General features: G+C 47.3%; 2 protein-coding genes across 4 annotated transcripts in view; one reads left to right on the forward strand and one right to left on the reverse strand.

Annotated features, from left to right (window-relative positions):
- ESYT3 (extended synaptotagmin 3) overlaps window positions 1–19,062 on the forward strand; it is a 49,919-nt gene that overhangs the window by 27,412 nt on the left and 3,445 nt on the right. Inside the window, exons 8-20 of one of the 3 annotated variants that reach the window (XM_027582701.2) lie at window positions 1,035–1,155; window positions 3,306–3,476; window positions 4,122–4,204; window positions 5,794–5,842; window positions 6,097–6,186; window positions 6,684–6,746; window positions 6,841–6,903; window positions 7,456–7,524; window positions 8,247–8,333; window positions 9,028–9,177; window positions 10,884–11,380; window positions 12,051–12,149; window positions 12,665–12,796. In XM_027582701.2, coding sequence (XP_027438502.2) covers window positions 1,035–1,155; window positions 3,306–3,476; window positions 4,122–4,204; window positions 5,794–5,842; window positions 6,097–6,186; window positions 6,684–6,746; window positions 6,841–6,903; window positions 7,456–7,524; window positions 8,247–8,333; window positions 9,028–9,177; window positions 10,884–11,380; window positions 12,051–12,149; window positions 12,665–12,796 — 1,674 coding nt within the window. The remainder of the gene's footprint in view (window positions 1–1,034; window positions 1,156–3,305; window positions 3,477–4,121; window positions 4,205–5,793; window positions 5,843–6,096; window positions 6,187–6,683; window positions 6,747–6,840; window positions 6,904–7,455; window positions 7,525–8,246; window positions 8,334–9,027; window positions 9,178–10,883; window positions 11,381–12,050; window positions 12,150–12,664; window positions 12,797–19,062) is intronic. The other 2 variants (XM_027582703.2, XM_027582702.2) reach the window with 2 other exon arrangements.
- CEP70 (centrosomal protein 70) overlaps window positions 13,762–19,062 on the reverse strand; it is a 115,753-nt gene continuing 110,452 nt past the window's right edge. The window contains exon 19 of the mRNA XM_027582711.1: window positions 13,762–13,894. Coding sequence (XP_027438512.1) covers window positions 13,884–13,894 — 11 coding nt within the window. The 3' untranslated portion in view covers window positions 13,762–13,883. The remainder of the gene's footprint in view (window positions 13,895–19,062) is intronic.

The raw sequence follows: 19,062 nt of genomic DNA on the forward strand, positions 1-19,062 counted from the left end.
GTCCTGGGAGGACACTTAGGTGTGTGCGGTGACACAGTGGGGTGGACACACACTCCCTTCAGCTGCACCCCATCCCCTCCCCGACCCAAGGGTGTGGTGAGATGCCCACAAGGCCCCCCCACCCCCAGCCATAGTCGCAGGGGGCTGCTGTCCCAGCAGAGGCCAGTGAAGAGAAGCTGGTCCGGGAAATTCCACATTCCTGGGACTGGCTGTGGGGGCCGCTGCCCCCCCGAGAGGAGCAGAGGAGGGCTCCGACCTCATGTGGACACATGTCCCCACGAGGGCGGGACAGTCGGACTGACCAGGGCAAGCTGGGGCTTACCAGGCTCAGGCACGTCCCCTGCCTGCAGGAAGGACCACTGGCCCCCTCACCACGGATGCTCCCACTGATCTTGGCCCCCTGGAGTCAGAGACTCCCGTGGTACAGTGCGTTCAGCAGATGTTTACTGAGTACCTGCTGCGTGCTAGTCCTGTTCTCGGCACCATCCCTGCCCCTCTCCTGGGGAGACGGAGTCCGGCAGTAGACAGGGAATTCTGATGGGATGTCCGGGAGTAGAAGGGCCACGGGAACAAACCCTTAGCTAGCACTTACTGCGCACCAGGCGCTGTTCTCTGCACTTGATGTGTTTTAACTACTCCTCGTAACAACCCTAGGAGGTAGTATTAATATCCTCAGTTTAGAGATGAGGGAAGAGGTCCAGAGAAGTTAGCAACTTACCCAACGTCACACAGCTCATGGGTCATGGAGCCGAGATTGGCACACAGGCTCCAGGTCACCCCTCTTAGCTACCCCACTGTGCTGCCTCAGAGAACAAAACAAGACGAGGAAGAGGGTGGCCGGGGGCTGTCAAAATGTATGCCCCACATCCCCCCAGGCCAGGCAGGCTGGAGTCAGGGCTGTTCTCTCCCGGGCAGGGCCCACCCCACCCACCAAGCTCTGCTCCTGGTTCCGGTTCTGGGCCTGGCTGGAGGGGCAGGTGACCTGGGGAAGGTAGTGCCACCCCTCCACAGCTGGCCGTGCCCACTGCCCCCAGTGAGGTGTCAGACAGCCTGCTGGAGGACCTCATTGCCGCCCACCTGGTGCTGCCCAACCGTGTGACTGTGCCTGTGAAGAGGGGGCTGGATGTGACCAACCTGCTCTTCCCTCTGCCCTGTGTGAGTACCCGCACTGGCCACAGAGCACTGGGCCCGGGATCGAGGGACACACAGGCTGGCGGAGGGAAGGCATTCTAACATGACGATTGTCTCTGTCCTGTGGGAGCGTGGCACCCTCATTTTATTGGGTGAAGACGGAGTCTTGGGAAGGTTGACTGGCTTGCCCAAAGCCACCCATCTAAGGAGGGGCAGAGCCCAGGTGGCATTCCTTCCTGGATCCTGGCCCCCCCTCTACCGCCTGGGTTGGGGACTTTGGGTAGTCACCCCTGCCCCTAGGAAACTCCAGGAGACTCCTGTCCTCCCTTCAGGAACATGAGGCTCCCTGGACTCCCATCATTTGGGGGTGGAAAGGATCCCTGGGATAAACTGGGGAGAATATTCAGTCAGCCCGGGACGTGGGGCTTTCTTGTGTGCTCAGCCCTGCTGCCCCCTCTATCCTGGGCCCCGCTTGGGAGGCCTCTGAGCACAGACACACGGCCTCCCTACAGAAGGTGCCCTTCAGGACAGGCGGTCAGGGCTCAGGAGAGGGGTACGTGCCCATTGCACCATCTGTGCCAGGTATGAGGCATCAGCCTGCTCCAGCTGCACCCAGGAGAGGCCCGGGCTGGCCAGGGAGGCAGCGCATGCGTCCTCACAGCCTTCCCACGGTGACACGTGGGCTTCATCCCACACTGTGTGTGGCAGTCTCAGAGTAACAGCTCAATACCATCACCTGCATCACCATTACTGAAAACAGTCTGTCCTTGGGATATATGCCCAAGGTGTACTGGCAAGTGGCTATGATTTAAACCCACTTGGAGTAGTTCTGTGTGTTTGTGACGACTGGCCATGAATATTTACACTGATTTGTTTCATTCCATTTTCTATTTTTAGGGCTTAATTTTGACCGTAACTTCCTTTTACCATCATGCAAAATATTTGCAAGCTTCCAAAATCCAATATAAAAAACAAATTCTGTTTTAAGGAGTCTGGCTTCTGTCCCTTGTTCTCTCCACCTAACCTCCACCCTCCTCCTATAAGTGATGGTTTATCCTTCCACTGTTCCTTATTTATTTTCTAATATGAGCAGATGCACGTACAGTTGTGTGCATATCTAATTATGTTCACGTTCCCCTTCTTTGATGGATGGCAGTGAACTACAGTTTTCTCCACCTTGCTTTTGTCGCTCCCTATGTCCTGGGCGCCCCTCAGTGACAGCGCAGACAGAGCCCTTCCTCCTGCAGCCGCACCGTGCCCCGTGGTGTGAGTGGCTGTTACCGAGCTAGCTGCGAGCGACAGTGAGTTGTGTCGGTCCTTTCACAATTACCGATAGTGCTGTCATGAATAGCCTCGTACATGTCTTTTTATATTTTTACCAGTATCCTCTTAGAGCTGGAAGTGGGATTGCTGGGTCAAAGGGTAAATGAGTGTGTATCTACTGATTTTTTTTTTTCACTTTCATTCCAGTATGGTTAACATACAGTGTTAGATTAGTTGCAGGTATATAGTGAAGTGATCCAGCAATTCAGCAATTCCGCCAATTCCTCAGCCGCTTACCATGATAAGTGTACATGTATCTACTGATACTTTAAACAGTTCCAGGCAGGAGCCCTTACTGGCCCCATGAAGTGGGTTTCCTAATTCTTGTGCTCTCTTCTGCCTTAGGACAAAGCTGGGGGGGGCGGAGTCAGTGCGGGGCCTTTATGAGCACAGGAACCCACTGCCCACAGCAGGCAGTACCCATACGGGTATACGGGTGTGTACCCCTGGCTGTCAGAAAGAAATGACTAGAACTTGCTCTACATGCAGGTTAGAGAGAGGGCGGGGAGTACAGGAGGAAACCTCCTCGGATGGTGGTTGTTGGCACAAGAGGAAACAGCTGCAGTCGAACAAGCCAGTCCCATGGCAGGTTGGAGGCGAGCAAGGTCGGGAGGGCCCGGACGGTGGGCAGGGTGTCGTGATGCAGCGGACAGAGCCCTGGGCCCTGACATCACTTGCTGTATGGCTTTGGCGGGGACACGGCCGTAGCTGGTTCTGTCTCCCATCTAGACATGGAGAAAGTGAGGTGGGCCTGGGGTGATGTCTGATGGCTTCAGCCCCGACGCTGCGGGCCTGGAGGGCTGCCACAGCCCAGAAAGCGGCTGTGAGCCCTGGGCTGGGGCATTTTCCAGGGAGTGCTCAGGGTCCACTTGCTGGAGGCGGAGCAGCTGGCTCAGAAGGACAGCTTCCTAGGGGTCCGAGGCAAGTCAGACCCCTACGCCAAGGTGAGCATTGGCCTACAGCATTTCCGGAGTAGGACCATCTACAAGAACCTGAACCCCACCTGGAATGAGGTATTTGAGGTGAGGGTCTCCTGGCTTCTTCTGATGCCCTTCAGGCTCCATGCTGGGTCATGCTGGGTCCAAACAAGGGAGGGCCTCACATACCCATGGGGTAACACTGGGCCCAAGGCGTGGGCCTAGTTCCCACATCCACCAGGCTTCCAGAGAGGGGCTAATATGGCCCTGCTGGAGGGACAGCTCATAGGTGCATTCCCACCTCCCTTCCCCACCAGTCAGCTTTGTTGGAATTTTTCAAACCGGAGTATAAGACAGAACAGAACCTCAGAGTCAGTTCTGCCCAAATCCTCTCAACCTCCCCTGCCAGAGCCTGATGCCAGGAGCTTAAAGTTCTCCCTTAAATTCACCCACAATCGCTACTACTTGAAGAGTAGTACCCACAGCCTGTTTAGCACTCCAGAAGCTTTGAGCTCAGTTCAGAACACCCAGCAGCCACCGTCCCCTGAGCACCCACGCTAATCCCTGCCAGAGGGCATCACTCTCTTCTTAGAGGTGGGGTTCTCCAAAGGCACCGGAAGGCAGGAACCTGCCCAGGGCTCTGAACTGGCAGGTGGCAGAGCTGGAATTTGGCTCCCCTTGGGTCATGCTCGAGGCCTGCTTCATCAGCCGTTGTGGCCTGCAGACCAAGTCACCTGTCTCTCCTTCCAGTTTATAGTGTATGAAGTCCCTGGGCAGGACCTGGAGGTGGACCTGTATGACGAGGATCCCGACAGGGACGACTTCCTGGGCAGGTGAGGAGGAGGGCTGAGCGGGGCCCCGAGGGCATTGGGCTGGGCCTTGGGACACAGCAGCCCAGCTTCCACCACTCAGTGACCTGCACCCCTGGCTTGGTTACTCTGACACGGTGACCGTGTTAGGCAACTGGCTCCGTTGTTCCACGTTCCTGCCGCTAACCTCCTTTCTAGAAGTCTCCGGAGTGCCCAGCCCTGAGCGGGGCTTTGGGGATACCGAAGACCCCAAGGTTTGTGGACCGTGGGCTCTGCTTCCTGCACTCCCGATGATGATGCGCCCAGAATCCCCATCTGGAGCAGTCGTAGGAGCAAGCTGGCATGGATGGGCAGGTCCCCAGTGCCAAGGAGCCCTGGCCACTTGCTCTGGGGCAGAACCCAAACTCAGGGCTGTGGGAGGACTGAAATGGCTACGCATGCTGGGGCTGGCTATAGAAATTTCAAATTTACATGTCTTTTGGCCCGTTAGCCCCACTTCCAGGAATCTCCTATAAAGTAAAAGCATTATACCTGAAACGCTCTGCAATGAGCAGAACTGTGGTGGCGAAACATGAATTGTCCAGCCTCAGAGGATACTGGCTGAATATGTGAATAAGTTTGCCATTGCCAAACTATAGAATATTCTGCAGCTTTTAAAAATGATGAGTAGTAGGATCTCTGTGTATTGATGTGGAGGACGCCAGTCTGGGGGAGAAAGCAGCTGGAAGTGGCTTGTGCAGTCTGATTCATTTCTCCAGGGAGGACCCTCTAGTGTGTGTGTGAGCACTGAGAAGGGCGTGGAAGCTGCACAGCAGGCTGTTCACACTGCTCATGTCAGGGGGTTGGGATGAGGAGGCAGAAGAGTGTTTTACCCAAATTTTCACACCGCTGTATTGTTTAGCTTGTTTCCACGAACATGTAATTGTAAAAGCAGAAACAAAGCAAAGTGGGAGGGGCATGATCTGACAGCCTAAGAAACAGCTCACCACCAGATGTTATTTTTCTTTTCATCTTAATGGAAAAAGCTGCAGTTTTTGTATTGTTGCAATTAGAAGTGTGGCTTGTAGTTGGTGTTGGGACTGATTTCGAGTGTGTTCTGAGCTCAAGCACATTTCTAACGGCTACATGGTCTCCCCGCCGGCTGTCGGGAGCTCCTGCTTGGGCCTGGGTCGGGCAGGTGGAGGCACGCTGTGAACATGCCAACACACGCAAGCCAACTACACTTACCCTCGGAGGGCATCTGGGGTTGTTACAATGACTGTGGGAGGTGGTGCCGCTGGCATTTAGAGGGCACAGGACAGGGGAGCTAAATTCCTGCAATGCATGGGCAGTTCTGCACAATGAAGAATCATGCCATTCAAAACACCAGTAGCACCATCACTGAGAAATCCAGAGCCAGTGTGTCCAGTGTCTGCTCATTCTCCTCTGGGGAAAGGAGCCACCTGCCTGCCCAGGCAGCAGCCCTGATGGTCAGACAGTCCTTCATTTGTTTGAGCTGCAAGTGGTCTACCATGGGTTCCTTGGGCTGAATAAGCTCCCCTGCCATGAGGGCCGCACTCACATCTGCGGCTTCTTGCCTCGTTGGAGCCGAGCTGACTCCCTCTGTATTCCAGCCTGCAGATCTGCCTCGGAGATGTCATGGCGAACAGAGTGGTGGATGAGGTAAAGACGGTGCCTGTAACCCCCTCCCTGTGGACATCCTTGTTTCCATCTGTCCGTAGAAGGACAGAAGCACTTCTATGATCACCTCTCCTGGTCCCTCAAGCCCAGAGCCCACCCCGTCTAGGCTGGGTCACCTTTTCCCTAAAGCCCCTACAAAGGCCCCCCCTCCCAGGTCCCAGAACGGAACTACTTAAAGAGGGTCAGTAGCACCTCACTGGCCCTTTCCCTGAGCTCTCCTCTCCCTCCTCCTGCAGTGGTTTGCCCTGCACGACACAACCAGCGGGCGGCTGCACCTGCGGCTGGAGTGGCTTTCACTGACTGCCGACCCAGAAGCTCTGGTTGAGGTGAGTGTGGGGTGTCAGTGCTCCCTAAAGGAAAGGCATGTGGGTGTGGCGGGGCGGGGGTGGGACTTGTGGCAGGGCTGGTCCGTGCGAGAGCGGTGTGGAAGGGGGCGGGATGAAGCCCCCAGATCCCACTCCCAGAATCGTCCAGCCAGCCCCACCTTCTGCAGAACCTGTCCCTCGGCCTCATCTCCACCCAGGGCAGCTCGTGGCCCCTCAGCAGGCAGCCTCTGAGCATCTCAGGGAAGATGGGATCCTCAAACGCTGTTAGTGCCGGTCAGCCCAGTCCATGGAGAAGTCCCCCCCCCGTGTCTGACTTGAATCTGTCCTGCTGCAGTTGTAGACTCAGTCTCAACCAAAAGCTAGGTTGTGGGGAATCTTAGGGCTTGTCTGGAGTGCAAGGGCTGGCTGGCTTCCTTCTGCCATGAATAGGCTTCTCCAAAACCAGTCTGTGTCTCCTGATGCCGCAGCACCTAGTGAGGGTCTGTGTCTGCTTGTAGGACCAAGGTGGCCTTTCGACTGCCATGCTCGTGGTCTTCTTGGAGAGTGCCTGCAACCTGCCGGTGAGTGGTGACGTGACCAGTGTCACACCCTGCCTTGTGCCCGTCACTTGCAAATGTCCATGCGTCATTCATTTATCCTGTCCTTGTGCTATAGAGAAACCCTTTTGACTACCTGAATGGTGAATATCGAGCCAAAAAACTCTCCAGGTTCACCAAAGTAAGTGAAAGCAAGTCACGGCTCCTTTTCCCCAGAGTGACCACAGCCCTATCTCGTGGGTGATCATCTGTGCACCCACAGCCCAAGGATGACAAGAGTGCTGTTCATCAAGTCTGCTGTGTGCCAGGCACTGGGCTTTACAACTCGTCCCTCATGTTCATTATGCCCAAGTCCTATGATGAGTGTGTCTGTTTCTGTTGCCATCTTACATGTAGCACCCAGAAGGTTAAGTACCTGGGTCACAAGTTAAAGAGCCGAAACTTGACCATTTCCATAGGCCCCAGGGAACAAGAGCCTGTGCCGAACCAGGCCCAGCTCCCGGCCTCTTGTAATTAACTTGGAACCTCTCCTGGGGTTAGCCCTGCCCTGGTGCTTGCACAGTTTTGGCAGCCCAGTGGCCCTGGGAGCACCATGGTAGCCTTCTCTCGACGGGAAGCGGTCGGTGGGTCCCACATCCCACTGATGCTCTGGGAGTTGGGAGGTACGGTGGGGTGGGGGGGTGGTCTCAGGCCAGTGGTGCCACTTTCCTTGTTGTGGATTTGCCCTGCACAGAATAAAGTCAGCAGAGACCCTTCTTCCTATGTCAAGCTATCTGTAGGCAAGAAGACACAGACTAGCAAGGTAAGAGCTTGGTGCGCAGCCAGGGGACAAGGAAAGGGGGCGCCCCACCTTTTCAAGGAGAGAAGAGAAAGGAAGGGAATTAGAGAACTGAATGCTTAGTAGGTGGCAGGTTACATTCTAGACAGTTTGTCTTCAGAACAACCTCACAAAATAGTTCTATGGTTTAAGAATCTGAGGGTCAGGGGGCGCCTGGGTGGCTCAGTCGGTTAAGCGTCTGCCTTCAGCTCGGGTCATGGTCCCAGGGTCCTGGGATCGAGCCCCGCATCGGGCTCCCTGCTCGGCGGGAGGCCTGCCTCTCCCTCTCCCACTCACTCGCCCTGCTTGTGTTCCCTCTCTCGCTGTGTCTCTCTCTGTCAAATAAATAAATAAAATCTTAAAAAAAAAAAAAGAATCTGAGGGTCAGAGATGAGTGACTTGCCCAAGAGCACCAGCTAGAAAGCAGCAGAAATCCTGTTGGGCCCCTCCCCTGGAAGTGAGCTCTAGTGCTGCTGGTATGCTTTTCAGCCCCTGCACAACTTCCTGGGACAGCGCCCGTCTGGCCTTTGGGTCTGGCTGCCCTGCCCTAACGCCCCCCCCTAAGCTGTAGTGTGCGGCACCTGACCCCGGGGCAGAGGCGGAGAAGGCTCCCGGGGACAGCGGGTGGCCAGCTGAAAGCAGAGGGCGCCAGTGTCCTGCGCTGCCCATCCTGACCCTTGAGTGATCTTACTCTCTTCTGTCCCCAGACCTGTCCCCACAGCAAGGACCCAGTGTGGAGCCAGGCATTCTCCTTCTTTGTGTCCAGCGTGGCAGCTGAGGAGCTGCATCTGAAGGTTTGAAGTTGGGCGGCCGGAACAAAGCTAAGAAGTGTCTAAGCCAGGAGGGGTGGGGAGCTTGCTAATTCGCCTTGAGCAGGTTCTCCCAGCAGTAAAGTCAGCCCCTTGCGTGTGGGAGAGGATGCAGAGGCCCCACATCTTCATGAGGCTGGTGCCCAAGGGCACTGGGTAAGAGGCTGTGGAAGGACAAGCCCTCCAGGGCTCTCCCTGCAAGAGTCTTTCCAGTTGTTACCCAGCACCCAGAGTGGCCTGTGTTGGGATCATCCCAGGACCTTAATGATGATGTACTTCTTTAAGAAATAATTTAATCTTCACAAAAGATCTGTGGAAGAGAGATAGCTTCTTTATTTCACACAGAAGCAAAGAGAGGCTCAAACAGTGACTTAGTCATGAAAGCTTGAACAACAAACAGCCGAACTGGGATCTTTTAAGGCCCTCAGCCCATCAGTCCCTAAAGCCCCTGCGACTGGGCATCTGACGCACTTGCCTCATAGAGCTCCTAACTGCCTCTACCCTGACTGCACACAGGGGAGGGGCCTGGGCCTAGTCCCGGGTTCTCAGGCAGCACCAGAGGCCAAGAGCAGCGCAGGACATGCTTACGGAAGTGAACTTAGACTTGAATGGGGCCCAGGGAGAGGTGGTGGCGGGTGTGGGGCTTGGTTCTCCTGTTTTGTGACTGGCCCCCTGCCAGGTGCTAGATGATGACCAGGAGTGTGCTCTGGGAGTGCTGGAGTTCCCCCTGTGCCAGATTCTACCCCACACAGACCTCACCCTTGAGCAGCGCTTTCAGCTGGACCGCTCAGGCCTGGACAGCCTCATCTCCATGAGGCTGGTGCTTCGGGTAAATCTCTCCCCGTTCCCCAGGGTAGGTGAGGGGTGGAGCTCTGGCCGTGGAACCAGATGGACTAGCCCAGCACTGAGTACCTGCTCTGTGCTGAGAAGCTAGGAAATAGATCCATAGTTTTCATCAACTTTGGAACATTGTCAGCTTCAGATATTGCCTCTCCTATTCCTTTAATCCTTCACTCTAGAACTCCTACACTGGACCTTCTCCCCGTCTCCTCCGTCCCTACCTGACCTCACTTTCATATTTTCTATTTCTTTATCTCTTGGTGCTACATTCTGATTTCCTCAGATCCGTCTTCTAGACCACTAATTCTTTTCTTTACATATTCATGGTTTTTATTTCAAAGGCTGTTTTTCATTTCTATCTTTTCCAAATCCACTGTGTCTGTTTCTATTCCATCTTTAATCATCTGAAAATACCTATGCTATAATGTGTCTGTGAATTCTATAATCTGAAGACCTTGAGAGTTAGATTTTGATATTTGTTGTATCTGTTGATGCTTTTTCAGGGTGACTCATTTCTATGTTCGGTGACCTGGGTTGCAAACATATGTCGAGTGTTCTTTTGTGACCTAGATTGAGGTTGCTTGCTTCCAGGGAGGTTTTGTTTTGCTATAACTATGCACTTTGGGGGCATTACAAACTGGGTCCATTCTTAGGTTAATTTTTAAATTTTAGGTTTCAAGATTCCACAGGTATAAATATGAACCAAAATTCATATAAGACAGTCCTGTCAGGTGCCATAGTCTCAGGAAAGTCTTCAGTTCCCCCAGCAGGGTAGAGGCAGAGATGGACATATTTCTTAGCAGTCTTTCCAGGGTGGGGGGTGGAATGTTTATCCTAGACTACTTTTTTTCCCCTAAAGAGACCCCACCTTCATGGTTCCTATGCCTCAGCTCTCAGCCTCACATTGACCCGAGGCCTCTTCTCCTTATTACCCCTTGGATTTTTCAAGGTTGATAAATGACCCTAGGAAAGCTTAGCCTTTATTTTTCAGTAACCCTAGGGGTTTTCCTTACTTTCTTGTAACTTTGGCTATGCATTTAAAAGGGATGTTTGTTTCATTTTATTAGTCATCCTATGCATTTAAAAAGGATGTTTGTTTCATTTTATTAGTCATCCTTAATGAGGCTTTTCAGAATTTTTGATCACTATAGTGCTAGAAATGGAAGTCCCTAGAAATGGTCTTGATGACGGGGGCGGGGGGGGGGGGAAGGAGAAACACAATGGCTGGGGTTTGAAACTTCGGTTATAGGAGCACAGAGGTGTGTGTGGACAGGAAACACATTTTAGAGAAAGCAATGGTGAACAGGGTGACAGCTGGAAAGAGCCCTATCCAGAAGGCAGTGTGTGATATACGTGAAGGTTAAGGTAGAGGTGTAGATTCTGGGAGTCCTTTGCATAGAGGGACAGTACATGCTCTAAGAATGAGCCAGGTCCCCACCAGCCAGTGTGAGTGGGGGCCAGGACTGAGTCCTCATGAAGACTCACTACTGAGGCAGTAGTAAGGGAAAAAGAGAATAATTGGTTACAGGGACCCAGGGGCAGAGAGAGGTTAAGGAAGATATGGGGGTGGGGTGGGGAGAAATCCATTCGGTTGGGCAGTGAGGAAGGAACCATTTCCCAGAGGTTAAGGTGAGAGCAGAGGAAGAGAAAGTGGATGTGGGGGGCCCAGCCCATAATCCTGTCATCTGCTTGCAGTTCCTGCATGTGGAAGAACGAGAGATGGGGAGCCCATACACAGGACCTGAAGCCCTAAAGAAAGGTCCTCTGTTCATTAAGAAGGTGGACACCAACCAGGATCCCAAAGCCCCATCCCAGGGAGAGTGCCCTGCAGATCTGCCACGCCCTCCAGATTCTGCTTCTGATACCAAAGAAACCTCCAAGAGCACTATCACAGCCCCCAGTACCACTATTGCTGCCACCGAGCCTGTGTCCCAAGAGATAGGCCCAGAGCCCGAAGGCAAGGACAGTGCCAAAGGGCTCTCTGAGCCCTTGGGGAAGAAGAAGAGTTTGGCCACCACCTTCCTGACTGTCCCAGGCCCCCACTCTCCAGGGCCCATCAAGTCACCCAGACCCATGAAATGCCCTGCCTCCCCACTCGCATGGCCGCCCAAGAGGCTGGCTCCCAGCATGTACTCGCTCAACTCCCTGGCCTCCTCCTGCTCTGACCTGACAGATACCGGCCTCAACATTGAGTATGCACCTCTCTGCTTAATCTTGTCTACAATGACCTGTGTGAAAAATACATTCCTGGATGGAAAAGTAGATACGATCTCACTTTTCTTTGCAAGTTCTGGTCTTTTAAAAAGTGGCTTCATGAGAGGCAGCATGGTATATGCTAGAAACACAGGGCAAGGGGGAGAGAGAGAGAGAGAGAGAGAGCAAGTGCGTTCCCACGGTAACACAGGTGCTGGGCTTCGGTTGTTAAGGTTCCTTACCACAGAAACATTTCCTGAATTCTCAAGTGTACTGGGATGATATGGAAAGCTTAGAATGTGGAAATAGATCATCAATGGCTGCCATTTATTGTTAACTATGAGCTTAGCATGTTATTTAATTCCATCTTCACAATTACCCTAGGAGATAGAAGTTAATATCATAAAGGTCGAATAACTCACCGAAGGTCCCAGAGGAAATCATGGTATAAAGGCAGATCCCACTCCAGGGTTCATGTTCTTCCTACTGTGAAGTAGGATAATTACATGTGAATGGATGGAACTGACTTCTGACTGAAAGGAACCTCACTGAGAATTATTAACCCACACAGCTCTATGCACCTAAAGCAGGGCGTGCTTCTGTCTTAGGGGCTGGGGGAGAGGCCAACACCCATAATGGCAAGGGAAGTGACAAGCCCTTTCCTTACAGAGGCGGGGAGCTCAGACAGCGGAGGCTGGGTGAGGTTCAGCTCACTGTGCGTTACGTGTGTCTGCGGCGCTGCCTCAGCGTGCTCATCAATGGCTGCAGGTAACGGGGGGCTGGGGCCGGGGGAAAGGCCTCTGGGAGCATCAGGTGAACAGAAGAGTGGAGGTGCTTGAAGTAACGGTAGGGGTGGGCATCCCTGAGGCAGACAAGTAATACACTAGGAAGGAGTGAGGTGTGAAGGCCTCATGCGGTGAATGACAAGGTCCTCAGTGATGCCGATGGGCGGGCTCCAGAGCCAAGGGCTTTGTTTAAATATAACCACTGCAAAAACTGTCTGAGGGGACTTGGAGCCAGTACCTTTTCTCAAGTGGGAATCTCCAATTTCCTTTAGATGGGAAGTACTTGCTCTACTCCGGACTTTAAAAAACACATGTTTTCAAAATCCTGCATCTGATGTTTTATCCTCCAAATTCTGCAGACTTTTGCTTTTTGGTCTAGACAACAGGGCATTTTTATCCACAAGCCATCTCAAGTTGAATGGCTAGTACAACCTTCTCCAAAAGAGTCCTTTCAGTGTTTCAAAACTTTTTTCTTTAATGTCTTTGAAACCAAATCAGAAACCTGACACCCTGTACCAGCAGTGGAGCTGATCCCTATGTCCGTGTCTACTTGTTACCGGAGAGGAGGTGGGCAAGTCGTAAGAAGACCTCAGTAAAACGGAAGACCCTGGAACCCCTGTTTGATGAGACGTAAGTGAACCAAACTGCCCTGCTTAGAGTGTCTTCTTACCATTCAAGTATTTGCTGAGTACCTGCTGTGTGCCTGGCAAGCCTGCCCGATGCTGGGAAGGGCTAGGTCTGTGGGCCTCGGGATAACACAGTCTATGCCTTCATGAAATTTCTATACATTAGTCGGAGAAAAGGACTGCCAGGGCAGTTTAGCAAAACAGCTACCAACTTTTCTTAGAAAAGTTTAGAAGCTAAAATGTTCCTGATTATGAACTGCTTCCTACTTTTTCTGTTTAAATGAAGCCTCTTTAGCAGTAAAAGGATTTAAATCTGGCCAAATATGTTTTCTCTGACTCTGTTTTAAAGTAGCAGTTAAAAACATATCTTGAATCCAGAGACCTAAAATTTCTTCTGAAGCTCCAAGCCCTGTGGCCTGTCTTCCCTTCTGCAACAAAGCATAGGTGGCAAGTGAAACAGATGTCCTCCCCTGACTTGTCCACCCATGTCCTTGGGCACACAACTGATAGATTCTAATCACATTTCTTGCTTTTGATGGGTCTCGTATAGCAAGTCTTATGTGAAATATTCTGTACCTTGAGGTCAACTTAAAGTCAAGAAGTCAAAATCTCCTTATTGCTTCCTTCTGCTTCAGAATCCTAACAAAAGCCATTTCTAACCAGCCTGGGAAGATAATATACCTGATCATTTTCATTTCCTCTTATCTTGGTCAGTAGTTACTCATTTTAAAAGAGTTGCATTGAGCCCTCTTTGGGCCTTGTCTAAGAACTAATACTTTCCTTTAAAAGCTTCACTTGGAGTTCATTGGCTTCCCTTGGAGTTCACTGATATCAAGAAAGGGTGTGGGAAAGAGAATCTATTCATTGTTTATCGAGCACTTTATGCCAGGCACCATCCTATATTCTAGAGCCACGCAAGTAAAAGACTTTGCACTCAAATAAAAGGATTTCACAATTGCTATGTGGGAACACAGGAGGGAAAGGTTTGACATTTGGCTTTTGTGACAAACCTGTTTAGTAATTCTCTCTCAACGTTGTAACAGTAAGATATGACCAGGTTATCTGGAGGGCAGACTTGGCAACCTCCACTCTCACAATAAACCTAGAAGTAAGGAGCCCGGAGACCTCTTGTGAGTACATGACCCATATTAGACACATTATAATTAAAATGTCAAAAGTTAAAGGTAAGGGGAGAATCTTAAAAACAGCAAGAGAAAAACTCATTACATATTAAGGGAACCCCTTTAGACAATCAGCACATTTTTCAGCAGAAACTTTGCAGGCCAGAAGGGATTGGCACAATACAGTCAGTCAAAGTACTGAAAGAAAAAACTTCCAAGAATACTCTGTCCAGCAAAGTTGCCATTAAGAATTAAGTTAGTTATTACCACTGGACTGGCCTTAAAAGAAATGTTAAAGGGACTTTGTAAGCTGAAAAGAAAGGGTGCTAATTAGTAACAACACATATAAAGGTATAAATCTCACTGGTAAAGGTAAATATATAGTAAAGGTGGTGGATTAATCCCGTATAAAGCCAGTATGAAGGTTACAAAACAAAAGTACTAAAAATAACTATCACCACAGTAACTAGTTCTAAGGGATATAAAAAGATGTAAAATATGGTGGGTCTGGGTGAAAGCTTTAGAATGCTTTCAAACTTAAGATATTATTAGCTTAAAGACTGTTCTACGTAAGCCTCAGTGTAACCACAAAGCAGTAACCTATAGTAGGTACACAAAACGTAAAAAGAAAGTAATCTAAGCATACTACTAAAGAAAGTCATAAAACCACAATGGAAGAGAGCGAAAGAAGAAAGGAATAGAGAGGGACTACAAAACAGTCAGAAAACAACAAAATGGCATTGAGTACTATTAATATAAATTATCAATAGTTACTTTAAATATAAATTAAACTCTCCAATCTAAAGACACAGAGTGGCTGAAAGGATAAAAAAAAAAAACAAGACCCATCTATGTGCAGTCTATAAGAGGTTCATTTCATACACAAACTGATAGAAAACGATATTCCAAGCAAATGGAAACTAAAAGAAAACTGGGGTAACTATACTTCTATCAGACAAAAGACTTGAAAACAAAGACTGTAATAAGAAAGATGGGCATTACATAACGATAAAGAAGTCAATCCACTAAGAGGACCTAACATTTACAAATATTTATGCACCCAGCATAGGAACAGCTAAATATATAAATCAAGTATTAACAGACCTAAAGGAAGAAGTAGCAATACAACACTAGTAGGGAACTTTAATACCCCACTTACATCAATAGTAGATCATCCAGACAATCAGTAAGGAAATATCAGCCTTAAATGACATGTTATACCACTGAGATTTAACAGATACAGAACATTTCATCCAAAAGCAGAATATACACAATATACCTCAAGAATATACACAAGAACCTCAATGAGGTTCTTTTCAAGTGTACATGGGACAGTCTCCAAGATAGATCATATGTAGGTCACAAAACAGGTCTTAATAAATTTAAGAACACTGAAATTATATCATGCATCTTCTCTGACCACATGGTATGAAACTAGAAATCAAGTACTAGAAATAAACCAGAAAATTCACAAGTATGTAAAGATTAAACACCATGCTACTGAACAATCAACAGGTCAAAGAAGAAATCAAAAATATCTTCAGACAGATGGAAAATACAACTTGCCAAATTCGTGGAATGCAGCAAAAGCAGCTCTAAGTGGAAAGTTCACAGTAATAAATGCCTACATCAGTAAACAATAAAAATCTCAAACAATCTCAGTTTATACCTCAAGGAACTATAAAAAGAATGAAGAAAGCCCAAAGTTAGCAGATGAAAGGAAATAAAGATCAGAGCAGAAATAAATTAAAGAAATAGAGACTAAGACAATAGAAAAGATCAATGAAACTAAAAGCTGGTTCTTTGAAAAGATAAAATTGACAAGCCTTAGGCTAGACTCATCAAGAAAACACACAAAATCAGAAAGGAAGGAGGAGACATTATAACTAATACCAAAGAAGTAGAAAGGATCATGAAACCACTATGAACAAAATTATATGCTAACAAATTTGACAAGCTAGAAGAAATGGGTAAATTCCTAGAAACATACAACCAAGACTGAATAATGAATAGAAAATCTGAACAGACCAATTACTCATAAGGAGACTGAATCAGTAATCAAAAATCTCCCAACATGGGGGGATGGGTTAGCCAGATGATGGGTATTAAGGAGGGCACGTATTGAATGCAGCACTGGGTGTTTACATGCAAACAATGAATCATGGAACACTACATCAAAAACTAATGATGTAATGTATGGTCATTAACATAATAAAATTAAATTAAAAAAAAAATCTCCCAACAAACAAAAAGTCCAGGACCAGATGAAGGCTACCAAACACTCGAATACCCATCCTTTTCAAACTCTTCAAACAAACAACAGAAGAGGGAACACTTCCAAACACATTTTACAAGGCCAGCATTACACCCTAATACCAAAACCAAACAAGGACACAAGAACAAACTACAGACCCTCTATGAACATAGATGCAAAAATCTTCAACAAAATATCAGAAAGCTGAATTCGGTAATATATTAAAAGGATCATACATCATGATCAAGTGGGGATCCCAGAATGCAAGGATGATTCAGTATCCATCTGCAAATCAATATGAAACATCAAATTAGCAAAAATCGTATGTTCATCTCAATGGATGCAAATAAAACATTTGACAAAATTTAGTATCCACTTATGATAAAATTGTCAACAAAGTGGGTATAGAGGGAATGTACGTCAACGTAATAAAGGCCATAGGGGACAAGCCCACAACTAACATCATACTGAGAGGTGAAAACCTGAAATCTTTTCCTCTAAGATCAAAAACAAGACAAGGATGCCTACTCTTGCCACCTTTTTAGTTTTGGAAGTCCTAGTCAGAGCAATTAAGCAAGAAAAACAAAAGGCATCCAGAATGAAAAGGAAGAAGTAAAAGTGTCACTGTTCACACATGACATGACATTATAGAAAACCCTAAAGATTCCACCAAAAAACCATTAGAACTAATCAACAAATTCAGTAAAGCTGCAAGATACAAAATCAATATACAAAAATCTGTTGCATTCTATACACTAACAATGAATTATCAGAGAAATTAGAAAGCAATACCATTTATAGTTGCATCAAAAAGAATAAAATACCTAGGAATAAATTTAACCAAGGAGATGAAAGAGCTGTACATTGAAAGCTGTAAGACATTAATGAAAAAAATTGAAGACAACACAAATAAATGGAAAGATAGTTACTGCTCATAGAATGGAAGAATTAGTGTTAAAATGTCCATACTACCCAAAGCAATCTACAGATTTAATGCAATCTCTTTCAAAATTCCAATGGCATTTTTCACAGAAATAGAACAAATCCTAAAATTTATATGGAACAATAAAAAACCCAAAGCAATCTCGAGAACAAAGCTGGAGGCATTACACTACTTGATATCAAACTCTGTTAAAAAGCTACAGTAATCACAGCAATATGGTTTTCACATAAAAACAGACACAAAGATCAATGGAACAAAATAGCTCAGAAATAAACCTGCACATATATGGTCAATTAATTTATGACAATAGTCAATATGACAACTTATGGGAAAGGACTGATTCTTCAATAAATGGTGCTGGAAAAACTGAACAGCCACATTTAAAGGAATGAAAGTGTACTACAATCTTACATCATACACAAAAATAAACTCAATATGGATTAAAGACTTGAATGTAAGACCTGAAACCATAAAACTCCTAGAAGAAAATATAGGCAATAAGCTCCTTGACATTGAACTTGATTTTTTGAACTTGACACCAAAAACAAAGGCAACAAAAGCAAAAATAAGTGCAACTAGCTCAAACTAAAAAGTTTCTACACAGCAAAGAAAACTGTCAACAAAATGAAGAGGGAACCTACTGAATGGAAGAAAATATCTGCAAACCATTTATCTGATAAGGGGTTAATATTCAAAATATCCAAAGAACTTATACAATTCAAAAGCAAAAAAAAAAAAGTCTGGTTTAAAGACAGAGAACCTGAACAGAAATTTTTCCAAAGACATACAGATGGCCAACAGACACATGAAAAGGTGCTCAATATCACTAATCATCAGAGAAATGCAAATCAAAACCACAATGATCTATCACCTCATACCTATGAGAATGACTATTACAAAGTGTTGGTAAAGATGTGGAGAAAGGGAACCCTTGTGCACTGATGGGGGGAATGTGGTGCAGGCACTATGGAAAACAGTACAGAGTTTCATCAAAAAACTAAAAATAGGGTGCCTGGGTGGCTCAGTTGGTTAAGCAACTGCCTTCAGCTCAGGTCATGATCCTGGAGTCCTGGGATCGAGTCCCGCATCAGGCTCCCTGCTCAGCAGGGAGTCTGCTTCTCCCTCTGACCCTCCCCCCTCTCATTTGCTCTCTCTCTCTCATTCTAATAAATAAATAAAATCTTTAAAAAAAAAAAAACTAAAAATAGAACATATGATCCAGCAATTCCCCTTCTGGATATTTATCCAAAGAAAATGAAAACAGTAATTCAAAAACACATACAATACTCCCATGCTTGCTGCAACATTATTTACAATAATAGAAAAGGCATGGAAGCTACCTCAGTGCCCACTGATAGATGAATGGATAAAGAAAATGTGGCATATACACAATGGAATATTATTTGGCCGTTAAAAAAAAAAAAAAAAAAAAACCTTGCCATTTGCAAAAACATGGATGGACCTTTAGGGTATTATGCTTAGTGAAATAAGTCAGACAGAAAAAGACTCTTACTGTATGATGTCACTTATATGTGGAAATCTAAAAGAAAAAAAGCCCATAAAGGATAGCAAAAAAACAGACGCCAAGCCCGTGGATATAAAGAACAGATTGGTGGCTGGTGTTATGTGTGTGTGTGGGGAGGGTAGAGATAGGTAAAGGGGGTCAAATGGAAAAAATTTCCACTTATAAAATGAAGTAATGGGGATATAATGTTCAGCATGGTGACCATATTTAATAATACTGTATTACATATTTGAAAGTAGCTAGGAGAATGGATCTTGAAAGTTCTCATCACAAGAAAAAATTTTTATAATTATGTATAGTGATGGATGTTGACTTGCGGTGATCATTTTGCAATATATACAAATATCAAATCATTGTTAAACACCTGAAACTAATGTTCCCGTACCTCAAAAACATAACCTAGAAGTAAGGATTCCAGTGGCCTCCT

The sequence above is a fragment of the Zalophus californianus genome, chromosome 1 (assembly GCF_009762305.2).
Source record: "Zalophus californianus isolate mZalCal1 chromosome 1, mZalCal1.pri.v2, whole genome shotgun sequence".
Lineage (NCBI taxonomy): Eukaryota > Metazoa > Chordata > Mammalia > Carnivora > Otariidae > Zalophus > Zalophus californianus.